We start from the raw sequence: 15,718 nt of genomic DNA, 5'->3' as shown, positions 1-15,718 counted from the left end.
CTCTCTCTCTCTCTCTCTCTCTCTCTCTCTCTCCTCCTCCCCCTCCTCCCCCTCAGACATGTTTACTCTATTGCCAAATCATTTTAAAGCTTGCAGTGTGTAACTATTATGTATTAGCTAAATTTGTCTGTATGTAAAATGCCTTTGCAAGCTTAGATAGTATTTTTTGCAGTCTTGGTACATTTAACTTATTAATTCATGAAATAATAAACTATTATACCAATAAGTTGTTGCTCAGTTTATACGATGTTTATACAATGTTAACAACAACAACAAAACAGACTGCAGTTTCTTTAAACAAATTCAGAGAAATAACTATAAAATATTACCTCCTGTGTGAAGGTGTCCTAGTTTTTCCTTCTTCATTAACTGATCACCTTCTTTCTTTTTTGTAAAGAAAAAATGTTTAGGAAAGATTAGTAATTAATAACAAATTAGCAATGTTTACATGCAGCGTAATAATCGATTAAAAATTGAACTGATAGTTTTCACACCTCAGTCAGAACCAATGCAGGGTAATTTGAATTAAAGCTCTGTCTGATTGAATGAGATGATTGTTTTAATAATCGATTAAATAGAAAAACAATAACCATGAGAACCTTTGTGTGTTTGTGATTACTGTCTGCCTGCCTGTCTGCCTGTCTGTCTGCCTGCCTGTCTGTCTGCCTGTCTGTCTGTCCGTCTGTCATTTTTTTCTTTTTTCTTGGCAACACTGGTTTAACTAGCGTGTTTTGCTGGACTGTGTGTGTGTGTGTGTCTTGAGTTCTGTCTGTAAGTGAGATAGCGTGATGCACCACTGACTTGGACTCACACAAATATCCCATCTTACAGAATCCTGTCTACCGTTGCAACACACACACAGAACACATGCACATTATCCATAGACAGACCCTATGAGCACTCCCTTCACACAGCCATCCATGAACATACATGTACATGCAATGTGTATTGTAAAATACATTGTGATATTGTTCATGTCCACAGTTTCATGTCTATGTGCATCTAGAAATACAGCAGCACAATTCAGCATTAGCTGCGGAGAGCTAAACTCAGACACACCAGTTACGGAGATAGTGTAAAAAAATAAAAATCTTTTATTTACAAAAAAGGTGAAGATAGGTGGCTGAATTGAGGTGCAGGAGAGATGTGGGGAGGTGACGCCGGCGGTGTTTCGGTGCTGGTGCAGTTTCCGGTGTGAGGGAAAGGGAAAGAGCAGGGATGAGGGAAGACACAAGGACATTTACATTTACAGCATTTGGCAGACGCAATGTACTCAGAGCAATGTACAAAAGTGCTTTGAAGTCAGTGAATACAATATTGCTTCACTAGGTCACAGATTAAGGATACCATCAGTTTAAAAATTCTGTTGGGAGGAGATATAGCTTTTAGTTTGTAATATATTTAAACATACAGGTAAAGTAAGTAAGTGTTAATTTAAATATTTCAGGAAGATGTATGTCTTCACTTGTTGTTTGAAAAGTCAGTGATTCAGCTGTTAGGACGCCAAGGGGAAGTTTAAAGCACTACTTCGGTGCCAAAACACAGAAGAGTCTCAACGAGTACCTGCCTTGTACCCTGAGAAATGCCCCAGGATATTTTTTTTCTCTTGTATGGTGAGGAGTTCTTGCCACTGCGTGGATTGGCTGCCTGTTTTGGCTCACTTCTGCCCCCCTGCCCCCTGGCCATGTGCTCCTCTGCTTTCCTCAACAGAGGTGCTGAAGTGGTGCTGTTCTTTCAGCACCTGCGTGGTAGTCGTTCAAGCTGCGTGATCTAGCCACATCGGGGCAGCGGTGCAGGTTCTGCCGTCCCAGAGCAAAATAATTTTATTACATTACTAAGTACATTATTGAAAAACAACAATTATTATTGTTGCTGTTAGTTCTATCTATCTCCCTATTAAATGAATGATTTCTATTCAAAATTTTTATTGGAAATATTTTCATGCAGAAAAATTGGCCCAAAAGAGGTTTGTTGCAGTGTTTTTAAGAAAATGTGCACCTGAAAACCTTAGATGAAGTATTTTGAATTTTTATATGCATGGGATGTTGGTTTCATGTGGAGAGTTAATATTTTAGTGCTTCTGTTTTATGTTTTCCAATACTTTTTTTTTTTTTTAGTATTTAATTCAGATTCAGTGTCCATGTTCTATCCCATGCCTGGAAAACAGATCAACTTATTCTAAAGTATGACAGACTGGTTAACGAGTTATGGGCATTGATAATGATTTTTTTTTTTCAGAGAAGTGAGAGTTTTTGACCATTGTCCTTACCATCTTTTTGGTCATTTTAATAATGGAATAGTTTAAAAAAAATAAATTAAATAAAAAAAAAAAAAAAAAAAAAAGGCCAAATACAGTGTTGTGCAAATAAAATGTAACTCATAACCCTAAGGTTGTGGGTTCGAGTTTCAGGCCGGCCATGACTGAGGTGCCCTTGAGCAAGGCACCAGACCCTCCAACTGCTCACCGGGCCCCGCAGCATAAATGGCTGCCCACTGCTCCGGGTGTGTGTTCACGGTGTGTGTGCACTTTGGATGGGTTAACGCAGAGAAAAAATTCTGAGTATGGGTCACCAAACTTAGCCATATGTCACTTCATTCATTCATTCATTCATTCATTCATTTAAAGCCATATCACTTTTAAGTGATTGTTGCAGGGCAAAAATTACAAAGTTTAAAATGAAATTTATATTTATCTCTAATGTGCAAGAGTGAGGCAACAGTCAAGAGGAAAAATTCCAAGACGATATGAGGAAAAAACCTTGAGAGGAACCAGACTCGAAACGGAACCCCATCCTCATCTGGTGACACTGTAGAGTGTGATTAAATGATGTTCTTTTATCAAGCTTCATCTCACTACTGTGAAATATGAGAACTGACTCGGTCTTACGTCATCAAGGTCTTTTTCTCTGTCTATGGATGTAGGAGAATGTTCTTGTAATATTCAGGTATTTTAAGATGCTGGCTCTATATTTATCTCTTAAAAACTGAATGTTGGACGAATGGTGCATGCTGCCTGTAGGTTGAGCCTCTTTCTGGCCTTTCAGAGAGAAATTTTCAATTTCAAAGCAACACTAGTTTATGAAGTGATCACTGGCTGGTAGTTTTGGCATTGCTGCCGTGGAATTGGTTTGTTGTTGAGAGTGCTGAGAACAGCAGGAAAACAATGACAGCCTAAAGGACTAAAACATCTAAAAATGTGTTTAAAACAAAGTTAAACTGGTTTATAAAGTTGAAAGATTGTTTTTCCCAAGAGAGCCTAATGGTTCTGGAACATAACATTCCTGCGTAATTGCTCTTTTAGCCGGTTTTGGGTGATGACATTAAAACCGTCTAGTTTTCCTAGAGCCTAGTCTGATGTGCCAGAATGTATATAGGATTCTTTTGAACAGGATGTTATGTAAGGAATAAACACATAGCACACTGTGTCCCAGTGAAGAAAATGCACTTTGGTGGATTGGGGTGTGATGCAGCATGACATGCAAGTGGAGTTTCACTTCTCTTAAGTGTCTTATTCTACATTATGATGATTTATTCCTTTTTAATAAATGACCCATTTATAATAAACAAAGTACATGTTAATGGTTTATAGTTACATTTGCACAGCTTGTCCTTCTACCATAAAAACAGACTCCTTTGTCCTGAAGTCCTTGGAAACTTTGACTCTTATGAATTGCTTACTTCACACTTTTTCCATGAAGCTTAAATTAAAATTTGTTGTCTCCTAAAGAGACATTTGAAGCCAACCTCTGTTCATGTTCCTCAAACCATTCCTGAACAATTTTTGCAGTGCAGCAGCGTGCATTATCCTGCTGAAAGACACGAAGTGGGATATTTGGTTTGCAACGATGAATATTTGGTTGGTATGTGTCAAAGTAAGATCCACATGAATGCTAGGACCTCAGATTTCTCAGCATTAACATTCCACACTCTCCCACTGTAACGACATAATCAATGGCAATCATTTCACCTGTCACTGGCTATGACTAGTCGATGTAGAAACTATAACGCATTATAATGAGTGCTTAAATATAAATCTGTCGTTTGTGCTACAGCTGCAACTACTGTCTTCATACGTTCTAAACGTGCCGTGGTATCGTTTTTATTATTGTTAAATGCTCATGCCTGGTTCTTCAGCCTGTGATAGGAATCCAGGCTGTAATTCAAATCATAGGTTCTGGGAATCCCTGTTTCTATAGTCACAGTATTTTTAAAAAAAAGAAGCACATGATTTTATTTAACCAAGAAACAAAGATAATTGATGATGGTGCGTTTTCTTTAATAAACGATGTTCATGTAACATTTATGGAAGGAGCCTCCAGTTTCAGAGCTGTAACAGTCAGTTTGAGTTTTTTCCATAATGGAGGTATCATGGAACCTTTTATTTATTTCTTTTTTAATTTTTTAAAAAGCAGCTTTTAGAGAGAGCTAATAGGCTAACTTTAGAGCTGGCTCTAAACAAACTTTATTTGTTGTAAGTGATGCAGGTTCTAACTTGTCTTGTGGATCTTCCACAATATTATGACTGGAAACTGTAGGAAAAAAACCAACAGTTTGCCTTGTGATGTTTGACTTTAATGCATTTGTAATCATTTCATTCATACTTATAAAAAAGTATATAAAAAGTAAACTACTGAACCTGCTCTTATTGGTTAATGATCAACTTTAGGGTGCATTTTTAGTGTACATTTCTTATTTAACGCTTTATTCAGAGTCGCTTTTTTGGGGAAAAATGATTCCCATAATGCATTGTGGGTGATAGATTCAGATTTACATGTATTCCGACATTCTAACGATTGTGTAATGCTCACTGTTATAGACCTAACGGTGTATTTTATTGATCCCAAAATGGGGAAAAAAAAAAATCTTGTCGCCAGCCATCTTGTCTTTGCTCTAGAGGTTGCAACATATAACAAGAGGTCATGTTAGTGTGGCTTCCTTGTGCTCCCTGTCAGAATTTTACAAACTACTACAGAGACAATTAGCGAGCCAGCACTTAGATCTCTGTTCAATAGGCCGTTATAGTGTAATGGCACTCATTTCTTAGTGACTTTAATGTGCGGCCCCTTTTACATTTTCTTGATGACCGAGTTGTGTTAAAATGGATTCTACTAAGAAGTCTACTCTCAAACACTAGCACAATCTTTCTTACCTCATTCTGAACAATCGCGTTCAGCTCTTTTTTCATTTTCATGTCTGATTGAACTGCCAACTGCTAAAAGCCCTGGTGTTTTTGGGTGGCCCTTAATAGCATATCTGCCCCACTAATCAGATCCCCTGTTTAAGTGCTATAAAAGAGGAACAGCTGTCTCACTTTAAAGAGGCTGTCTGTATATGTTAGATGGGCAGATTGGGCTTGATGAGAAGACTGGAAGTAGAGGATGCGATAATGTTCAGATTAGTGGCGAGACAGGCATTTTAGGTCTAGGACTTCAGTAAATTCTGTGCTCAAAGATGAATAGATGGCCATGTAGACATTATGCATCACAGAGATGTCTAAAAAGCAGGATAGCTTTGAATAGCCACTTATAAAAACAATCATTAGGAGATCCTGGATTGTTCAGCCTCAGGCTTGTTAAAACCTGTGATAAACAGCCAACTTCCTGTGAAACTCTCCAGTAGCAGTGGTGCTGCTCTGTCAGTTCTGATTAAACCATTGCAATCACTTGACCTCATGATTAGATAATAGACTTTTTCCTGTTTCAAGATCTTTTTTTTTTTGTTTTTTTGTCTTTTCCCAGACAAAATAAAAAAATGCGTGATTATATACTGAAAAGTAAAAACTAAACGCTTTCATCCCTAGTAGTCTGTTTGGTGCGTAACATTTATTTTTTTTTATAATTAGAACACATCTATTTTCTTTAGCATTACAGCTCTGTCCTTTGGCTTAAAAGCTTTTCAAAATTGACAAAAACAAGAAATACATGCAATCTTTTGTTTGTTTTGGTTCAGTTTATTGTGTTGATTCAGAGTGGAATCGCATTTTTTTACTACTGTTGGAAAGGTGGCTACGTTCAGATGGTCTTCACTTCCATGCGCATTCGTTATGTTTAACAGCTCCAAAACGTGGCACGTTAAAACCGGAAATGTGCCAGGGGTCGATTAAAAAATATATATATATATAAAATAAAATAAGTAAATGCTGCATTTCAGAAATCACATTGGATTTTTAATACTCAGAAATCTTTATATACTCTAAAAATCTCCAAACATTCCCCTTTTATTGAAACTCTTCCTGTTTGTGTGTTTTTAGGAGATGCTCTGCAGAGACCTCGGCTGATGCCAGCATTCTCATGCGTGCTGGATAGTGTGTGTGTGTCTCTCGCGCCCTCCGTCCAGGCCTTCGAGGCAGATTTGTTAGAGAGACTTAACAATGATCGCAACACCACGGTAACATGTCCATCACCTTAATCTCCGAATGCACTCAAAGGCTATTTAATATTTTCATATTTCGAGTACACCAGCCCATTTTTTAGTCACTTTTGTATGCTACAAAAAAAAAGTAAGATGTCTTAAATAGATAAATGTCCTGACATGCTCTATTGTATTTGTTTCTTGAAACCAATAGAAAGTTAGTAAAACACTAGAATTTTGTTTTGAGGCTAAAAACACAATGTGCGCTGGTGTTTTAAAATGTGTGTTTGTTTTAAAATGATATTCATTTGCATATTGAATCTCTGGAATTGCATTCGGTTTGGTTTAATCTGTATTAATGCTTAAACTTACTAGAGGCCAAAAATTTAATTTCTGCCTGTTTTGGGCAAGTTCAGCATTGCAATTCTTTCTTAATGTATTCATGGAAAAGTTGAAAAAACAAACAAAAAAAAAAAAATTTTTTTACTTTTTGGAGTAAATAGTGATCTCGAACCCATTTCTGCCCCAAGTGCTTGATCTTAATAAACTAAAGCATAAAACAATAAAACGTGGGCAGAACACGCAGACTCCACACACACACACAAGTGAGGAGAAGGGAATCGAACCCCCTGCCCTGCAGTGCTAACCTAGTTGTTGAGACAGATTCATTCATGACTCGTGTTTGATTCAGGAACGTTCCGAACATCTCGTAACAATTAGCATGACATCGCCACTGTTAAGCGGTATCGCTTGAAGTTATTAGTAACGATAGACTTTCGATTAAAGAGATTTTGTGAGCATGTGTATGCCTTACTCATATTTCACACAGATTTCTAACTCTGTGCTCATAATCACCATCCACTCACAAATTCCCTGGGCAGATGTAATGATACAATCTGGACTCAACCAGCCAAGCCATCGTGTGTGTGTGTGTGTGCGTGTGTGTGTGTCGGTCGCTGTCTCATTGTTCACTGCTTTCTCACTCAGTGTTATTGCTGTCATTATCACACCCACGTGGGAAACAGACTTCACGTCTTATATTGAATACAATGCAGCATAATCATTACTCACTCTGCACCGGCCCCGTCGTCGCAAAGTTCTCATAAAGAGTAATTACAGAGCCACATTTGTTCGTTCTGTCGTTCGGGAGGTGAGAGGAGCCGCACACAGCACTGATGCATTTACACGCTTGCACTTATTTACTCATTCGAGACAGAGAGAGAGAGGGCGGGAAAGAGGACGGATGGATGAAAGTGAGAATCGATATCGCTGTCATGATAAACCTCTCATTCCTTCTCTTACGCCTTTGTGTGCATGTGGGTGTGTCTGCATCAGGGGGCTTGATTGTCAGAGGGTGTCTACCTGTATGTAATGCTTTTCTTTTTATTCTCTGTCCCACACACACACACACACACACACACACACACACACACTGTCACACTTACACAGATGCGCTATCTCAGTTTCAGTTAGATTAATGCACTCTGTTCATTCTGCTGCTTTACATGCAGCATTGCTTTGTGATACAATACCAGTATCTGAGTATTGGGGAAAAATAAATAAATAAATAAATAGAAACACGAGTACAGAAAACTGAGCACTATACTTCTTTTTTTTTTTTTTTTTTTACAAAGATAAGCAAAATGTCACAGGTCTTATGGCAGTGGCCTTCGCAATTTATCATTTTTTTCCTCAGATTTTCAGGTGCATGAACCGCGCTTCAGTATCTTTAGAGGTTTTCACATATTAGATGGCGTAAAAGGATCCGATGAGAAAAAATGTTTTTGTTTTTTTTTTTTCTTTTTCCTGAACCCCATTTGAACCCACAATCTATCACTTTCCACTCACTGTCTCCTTCATATCATGCAACAGCTACTCAACATGTGCTTCCTCCAAGACTCGTGAAATCAGCCCCCATGACTCTTTAGAACTGTTGCTCATGCTACATCACGCTACATACAAAGCGCAATCCGCCCTCTTCCTTATACATGAGCTCACAGACACCCACGATTGGTTAGTGTGCCACTTGGCAGAGGACAGAGTGACTCTTCTCCCACCCTGACAGCACAGCCAGTTTACTCTGTTGTGCTCTCTTCGACTCCTAGCTAGGGATCTCTGTGGCATCGTGGAGATTTGAGCTCTCGCTCGCACCATGATGAGGGTGAATGCTTTTTTTTTCTGTGGTTTGCATGACTTCACAATAAACGTGTACAGAGAGTTGCCTTGGTAACTAAGAGGATATCGGTGTTGGATATCAGCTGATAGGAAAAGTGTTGGTGTCTTTGTGTTTGTGTTTCGGAATCAAATATGGGAATATTTCTATAATGAAACAAATATAATAAAGAATTATTACGGATGCCCCGATCCCTCTTTCTTTCATTCTCTTTAACAATCTCGTCCTTCTCTTTCTCGCTCTATCTCCTGTTTTCTCACTCAAACACACACTGTCTCTCTTTCATACATTCACTGACCCATTCTCTCGTTCTCTTTTATTCTCTCTCTCTCTCTTGCTCTCTCTCTATCTGTCTCTCTCTTTTTTTGGTCTTTCTCTCTCTCTTTCTCTCTTTCTCAGTCTCTCACTCTCTCACTCGCTCTCTCTCCCTCTTTCTCAGTCTCTCACTCTCTCACTCGCGCTCTCTCTCTCCCCTCTCCCTCGTTCTCAGTCTTTCTCTCTCTTTCTCTCTCTTTCTCTCTCTTTCTGTCTCTCTCTCTCTCTCTCTCTCTCTTTCACACTCTCTCTTTCTATCTCTCTCTCTTTCACACTCTCTCTTTCTCTCTCTCTCTCTCTTGCGCTCTCTCTCCCCCCTCTCCCTCGTTCTCACTCTCTCACTCTCTCTCTCTCTCTCGCTCTCTCTCTTACATTTTATTATTTCCCTCTTTCTCTCTCTCTCTCCCTCTTGTCAGTGTTTCTCTCTCCAACACCCTTCACCGCATGCACACAATCCCAGTGTGTAAAGCCCCATGCAGATCAGCATGTTGAGCAGTGTTAGTGACTTTCCTCAGCTGTGTGTGTGTGTGTGCGTGTGTACCTGTGTGTACATGCTCGTGTGCTATTCTACACCAGTTTAATTGTGCTTTTCTTCCCATCTCCCATGTGTCCACACTCTGCATCATCACTATCAGACCAGCACTAAACCTGTTAGCAAGCAAGTCTGCACTCACAGCACATTGCTAATGCATGATGGGAAACAACCTGCTGCAAGTCAAACAGTAGCACAGAGCAAAATCTACACAAGAGTAGATTTTGAGCAATTATTGTATAAGAGTGTGTTTTACAGAATTCCTCAGTGGGACATCATTCAAAATGTGTTATTGATGGATTCTTCTTGTTTTTTTCTCCTCCTTCTGAGCAAGCAATTAACTCTGGTCTGCAGAAAAGATATCAACAGCTACTGCAAAAAAAGATGAATTTTTGTCTGTTGCAATTTGGTTAGTTCTAAACTTTCAGCAATCAATATTCCATTAGCTTCTGATGCATAAGTCACACACATGAGCACTCATCATGCAGAAAGTGACAGGAAGCAACAACAAAAACCTCAAAATAGGATGGGAGGAAGTGATTTACTCATGTTCTACCAGTTATTTGTAAACAGTTACTAATTAAAGAGCATTTTTATCAGCTACAATTAAAGATGTAAAAGGTCCATGAAACAAATTATTTCCTCAGAATATGTTAGTAGCGGTGGTTCAGTCACTGGTCTTCTTGTTTTTTTTCTTCTTCCAAACAAAAATGCTGCACAGAAACAGGAAGTCTTTTTCCATGGAGGAAACTTACTGAAGTTCTGACACCGGAGACTCATTCTAGAAATATTAAATAAATGTCTTCTTACAGAAAAAAAAAATCCACCATATTAAACTATTATTATCCAGAGCAGGATGACTTGGTGGTTAGACTATTTGCCTCGTGCCTCAAGGGTTGGGATTTTGATTCCTGTGTGTGTGTGAGGGTGTGTGTGTGTGTGTGTATGAGGGTGTGTGTGTGTATGAGGGTGTGTGTGTGTATGAGGGTGTGTGTGTGTATGAGGGTGTGTGTGTGTGTGAGGGTGTGTGTGTGTGTGAGGGTGTGTGTGTGTGTGAGGGTGTGTGTGTGTGAGGGTGTGTGTGTGTGAGGGTGTGTGTGTGTGAGGGTGTGTGTGTGTGAGGGTGTGTGTGTGTGAGGGTGTGTGTGTGTGAGGGTGTGTGTGTGTGAGGGTGTGTGTGTGTGAGGGTGTGTGTGTGGGTGTGTGTGTGAGAGGGTGTGTGTGAGAGGGTGTGTGAGAGGGTGTGTGTGAGAGGGTGTGTGTGAGAGGGTGTGTGTGAGAGGGTGTGTGTGAGAGGGTGTGTGTGTGTGAGAGGGTGTGTGTGTGTGTGAGGGTGTGCGTGTGGATTGTCTTTCCCCATTGCCCCAAGACGTGTTGACACGTGTTGTAGGCTGATTGGTATCACTAAATTGTTTGTAATGTCTGTATTGTGTCTGTAATGTGTTTGTAAAGTGTGTGAGATTGTGTTCTCTGGTGGAATAGACTTTAGTTCCCTCATGACCCTGTGTAGGATAATAGTTACAGAAATGGATGTTCGGATGACTTTGAGTTATTTTATACTGAAGGAAAAACAGCATATTTAAAAAAAAAAAAAAAAGGACATTTTTTGACCAATCAGACTTGAGAATTCAAAAGTACCAGGGATTAATGCTAAATTATTTCTCCTGCCTCTTTTGAAAATCTTCCGATTCAGACATGTTGTTTTTTCTTTTTCACATGCAGTGTAATGATGGCATAATGCAGCCTAATGGCTCAATACATCAACATCAACAAGTAGCCACGTGAGCCTCTGAGAGTACGTGTGATCTGTGAATGACACGTGGAGCCCTACAGGTGCCTCTGGTCTCAGTAAAATCCTAATGAGAGATGCAGAGGCAGACAAAGTGTATGAGAGAGAGAGAGAGAAAGAAGGAGAGGTTGATAATCAATCTTCCCTGGCGCTTGTCTTTCGCTTTTTGCCTGACGTGACCTCTGCGCTGCCACCTTTTGGAGGTGGTAATTCAGCTGTGATTGCGGTTGACAGGAGTCTCTAATTGGCCCTCATGTGGGAGGGTGACCTTTTCAAGGGGGTGAGTCCTGATGCATTGTCTCTTCATCTAGCCGGGCATCTTCTCTCAGCGCTCAAACACACACGTCTAAAAACGAAAGCAGAATTTTGACTTCTTAGAAAGCATAGTGGAAAGGGTCGAGAATTCTTTTCTTTATTGAATAAAAATGAAATAGATCCAAATTTGATGAAGCCATCTGCTTCACAAACGCTTCTTTCTCATTCCTTTATCATTATTTATTTTGGTGGATTGATCATCTCTCATTCATGCACTTCCTCATTATAAAAACTAGCGCGTCTGTCTGCCAGAGGCTGTAGAAACCCGAGGAAACACTTTGAAGACTTTCATCCTAATTAGAGCGAGTAGCCAATTAATACTTTCTTAGACAGAACTCGGATGTGCTCTAAAATACCAATCACTTTGTTTGCTCATTCAAATTGTCTTTCTGCTGTCTTTCCAGCAGCCCCTTAACCCCCCTGCTCCTTTTTCCCCCCCCTTTGAGCTGTAACACTCCACCTAGCAGCATGAACCCTGTTTTATTTTGTCTTGTTTTGCGGCTGCTGAAATCATTCACCAAACTTCTAACACACCATGTCACTTTTAGCACACCTAGACTCTAATTTGCGTCTCCAATTGGATAAATTGCGTGCAGTTAGTGGGCAGGTTGCAGGAGGTTTACAAAAATAATTGCACGAGTGATGGCGCATAGAAAGTCGTGCTAGAAAACATTATGCAAATGAGATATTTGCATGTGGTAATTGTTCTTGATAGTCACAGCAAGCTCAAAATTCATGGAGACCTTTGGAAGTTGTTTGACAGTGATTGCATGTGCTTAAAAATACATAGAACAAATGCGAATGTAAAATAAAGGTGGGTAGATAGAAGCGTGGATGTTGTTAATGAGAAAATATTCGGCATCTGAAGTGCGGATGTTCAGCGCATTTCTAATTTACTTTGCAATGATGAGTCAGTTTGAGGAAAATGTTAAGCCTGTTTATTTTTCAGATAAGTCATTGCGATAAACTCTCATTATTAAGACTTTTTTTTTTTGGATATCATTATCATGTGGTGCTCAGGAACCGATACACACCATAAGTGTGAGCTTTTCTTTATTCAAACTTGACATGACAAGACAAGACATGGCGAATCCAAAAACAATGCAAAAAATGCAGGTCAGGTACCGTACAGATTTGGCAAAAGAAACAAGAACTCTGGATAAGGTCCTAACAAATCTATACAATATAAAACCTCAGGCAGGTTGGGAACAGACAATGTTTTACAAATGGGTATCGGGAACACAGACTAGGAGGCACAGTGATGTCACCCGAAGGAAACACTTCCCAGTGAAGACAGCACACACAAGGGTTTAAGTAGAAGCACAAGTCTAGAGTGGAACTGAAAATAGGTGAAACGTTATGAGAAACTGGACAGAACAGGAACAAAACAAAGTGACGTACGGCACTACAGGTTTGTGCTATGGTGCTACAAAAGCTTGCTGAAGTGGGCAAATATAATACCTGCTCATCAGTGATAGTATTGTGCACATTTTTCTTATCAAATCATCATTGAAAACATGAATCTGATTCATGTGAACACTGATTTTTACCATCACTTGAGATAGAAATAGTCCAAATCCTAAGTGCGAAACAGGTCAGTTAGCGCTTTGCTCTGAGAGTGTTACGCTGTCCTGCGATGCAGAAGGTACAGCAGTTAGCTGAACTTCGAGTCTTGATGGAAGGTCGTGTCAGTTTTCACATTTCACAGTCGGTAAGATGCTGTAGATCATAGGGTAGAGCTAGCTGGTGACCAAATTGGAGAGAAAACCGGGTGGTTGGGTTGAGGAGAAGGGAATTTTGCATATGCAATTCCACATGGTTCTACAACTACAAATACAATCACAGTTCTAAGTAGCAGGTAGTGTTAACCATCCAAAAACTGCTAGAAATGAGCAAAGTAAAAAAAAACAATAAAATCAATAAAGGCTTGAAAACACTCCACTTTTAAGCAGTTTTGCACTGTAGCGAGCAGGAGCAGGTAAAGCATGTGGGCAGACTCGAGTTGCAAAAAAGAATGTGAGTCTTGCCAGAAAACCAACGCGAGCAACCTTTTTAGCAAGCAAGCTGTTTTTACCTTGTTGGGTTTCTGAACAGATTTATACAAGAGCTGTACTTTTACATCAAAGACTAAAATGTGTAGGACAGGTAATACAGGAGACTCCGGGTCTGCAGTTAGACATTTTTGTACATACTTTCCTATGATTTGATTGCAAGTGGTCAATCAAATCAACAAATCTCTTCCTGGCCAGCCATCAGATGTTCAAATAGATGACAATAGATTGTCTTAACAGGGCTTTAGATTATTCACTGATTGGATTGAAATTCTGCCAAACCTCTTGGCCAAATGATTAAACTGAATCACTATTGTGGAATACGCTTTCCGGAGTTTTCCAGCAAGTGTGGTGTCTGAAGTATCTTTATGCACTCTCTATGACCATACACCATTACACTTACTTGATGACCTTCACAACAGCAGCTGAGCTAAATGGCGTGTAACCGATAGTTGTACTGTACAGAGCCGGAAGCACAGAATGCATGCAGGCACTCACGCTTACCTCCAAACTGCAGACCCCGACGTTAGAATTCAGTTTTCTAATATACACTACAAGTAGATAACTGTCTGCAACATTAGACACAGCATGGGCACTATTTTTATCTAGTCTTCATATCCTAGTCTGTCCACCTTCCTCTTTTTCTTCCTCCTTATGCAAGCATGTTTTTCCAGCATGCATTTGTTATTATCTTCTAATACTTAAAATTTCATCAGCGCCATTACCATTTTAGGACTATCATATCGATTTAAATAGCAATGAGGTGAGTGCTTTTGAGCATTGATTTATGATTTATTCAATTAATTATTGTGCTACCTTCTTCCTAAGTGCTTCAAACTGGCCTATTGAAGATGTTTTTTGAATAATAGTAGATGCACTGGCAAAGGAAACTCTTTGGCATCAGAGTTTATGGAGGAGGCCCAAGCCTTGCTTCATCTTCTGCCTTCTCTGGTCCGTGAATACTGTCTATCTGAAGCCGAATCCAGCGGTAATGTAATTGCCTATCGATCAGATGACGTTGACTCATGGTCTGTGACATGGCCTGTTAGTGCTCTGGTGTTATAGCTATCGCTCACCATTGTCCTTGTAAATTAGAATTGCAGGGTTGTGCCACGTTTTTAACTTTGCGACCCGAGTCTAGTGTTTATGAACAAGCAATTACTGCCGTGAGTCGTAATGAAACCATCGCTTCCGGATTACATGCAAAGCTGACACTATCTCACTCACTTTAGCCTAAAAGACGAGATTTCATTCAGTTTCATTCATTCAGGGTGAAAATTGGTTGAGATTAGTGATAGGGAAGCAGCACACAGGTTTCATTCCTTCTGCAGTATCATTTCTCTTATTATACATTTACTTTACTTCGTTCACAGCAGTGAAGAACTAAAGCATCAAAGCCGAAGCAGGTTAAGGTTCAAAGCAAGTGTGCTGGGAAAAGTATTTTCTCTCATGCACTTGTAGCCCTGTAAAAAGACAGACTATTTGCTGAGAAATGATAAAACTAATAAAGTCAGGCATAGTCTTCTTTACTTTGACATCAAAGCTGTTATTTTTTACTTTTAATGGAAACATCTCTCCATCCATCCATCCATCCATCCATCCATACATCGGTATATTTTCTGTACCACTTATCCTTGGACAAGGTGCCAACTCATCGCAGGACACTTTCTCTCTCACACACACACACACTAAACCATTCACACAGACAATTTAAAGATGCCAATCAGTCGGCAAGAAAACACAGTACATGCAAACTCTGTGCACTCAGGTGGGAAATGAACCCCCAACCCCAGAGGAGCATGGAAATCATTCACTATTTCTATCCACTGAGCTATTTTTCTAACAATGGGAAAGATTTTCTTGAACTACAAAAAACAAAAAATAATTAAATTGTGCAAGTGATTTAGGATTGCTGTATGTTGTAAACTCTACAGATCATCGTTTTAGGGAGGTATCCTCAAGTACAGTATACATGTTTTGCATGCTTTAATTTGTATCTTTCACCTGGAAATACAGATGTAGTATAAAAATAACTGGCACTTGAGTAAAATTTAAGGGTAAAGATACACTACACACTCAGACGGAAACTTTCTTATCCGTTGGTAATTACACCATTGTAGGTTTCTGCAAAGAACCGTTAGACGGCCTGGTTGTATGTTTGGGAACTGACTACATCTCCAACTACAGACTTT

General features: G+C 39.5%; 1 protein-coding gene across 1 annotated transcript in view; it reads left to right on the top strand.

Moving 5' to 3' along the window:
• Positions 1-15,718, top strand: part of nphp4 (nephronophthisis 4) — a 165,150-nt gene that overhangs the window by 33,438 nt on the left and 115,994 nt on the right. The window contains exon 6 of the mRNA XM_060882077.1: positions 6,251-6,387. Within this exon, the coding sequence (XP_060738060.1) occupies positions 6,251-6,387 (137 nt within the window). The remainder of the gene's footprint in view (positions 1-6,250; positions 6,388-15,718) is intronic.

This window comes from Tachysurus vachellii, chromosome 11, assembly GCF_030014155.1.
Source record: "Tachysurus vachellii isolate PV-2020 chromosome 11, HZAU_Pvac_v1, whole genome shotgun sequence".
Taxonomy (NCBI): Eukaryota; Metazoa; Chordata; class Actinopteri; order Siluriformes; family Bagridae; genus Tachysurus; species Tachysurus vachellii.
Note: the sequence above shows the minus strand (reverse complement) of the source record. Positions and strands in the feature narration are given on the sequence as shown.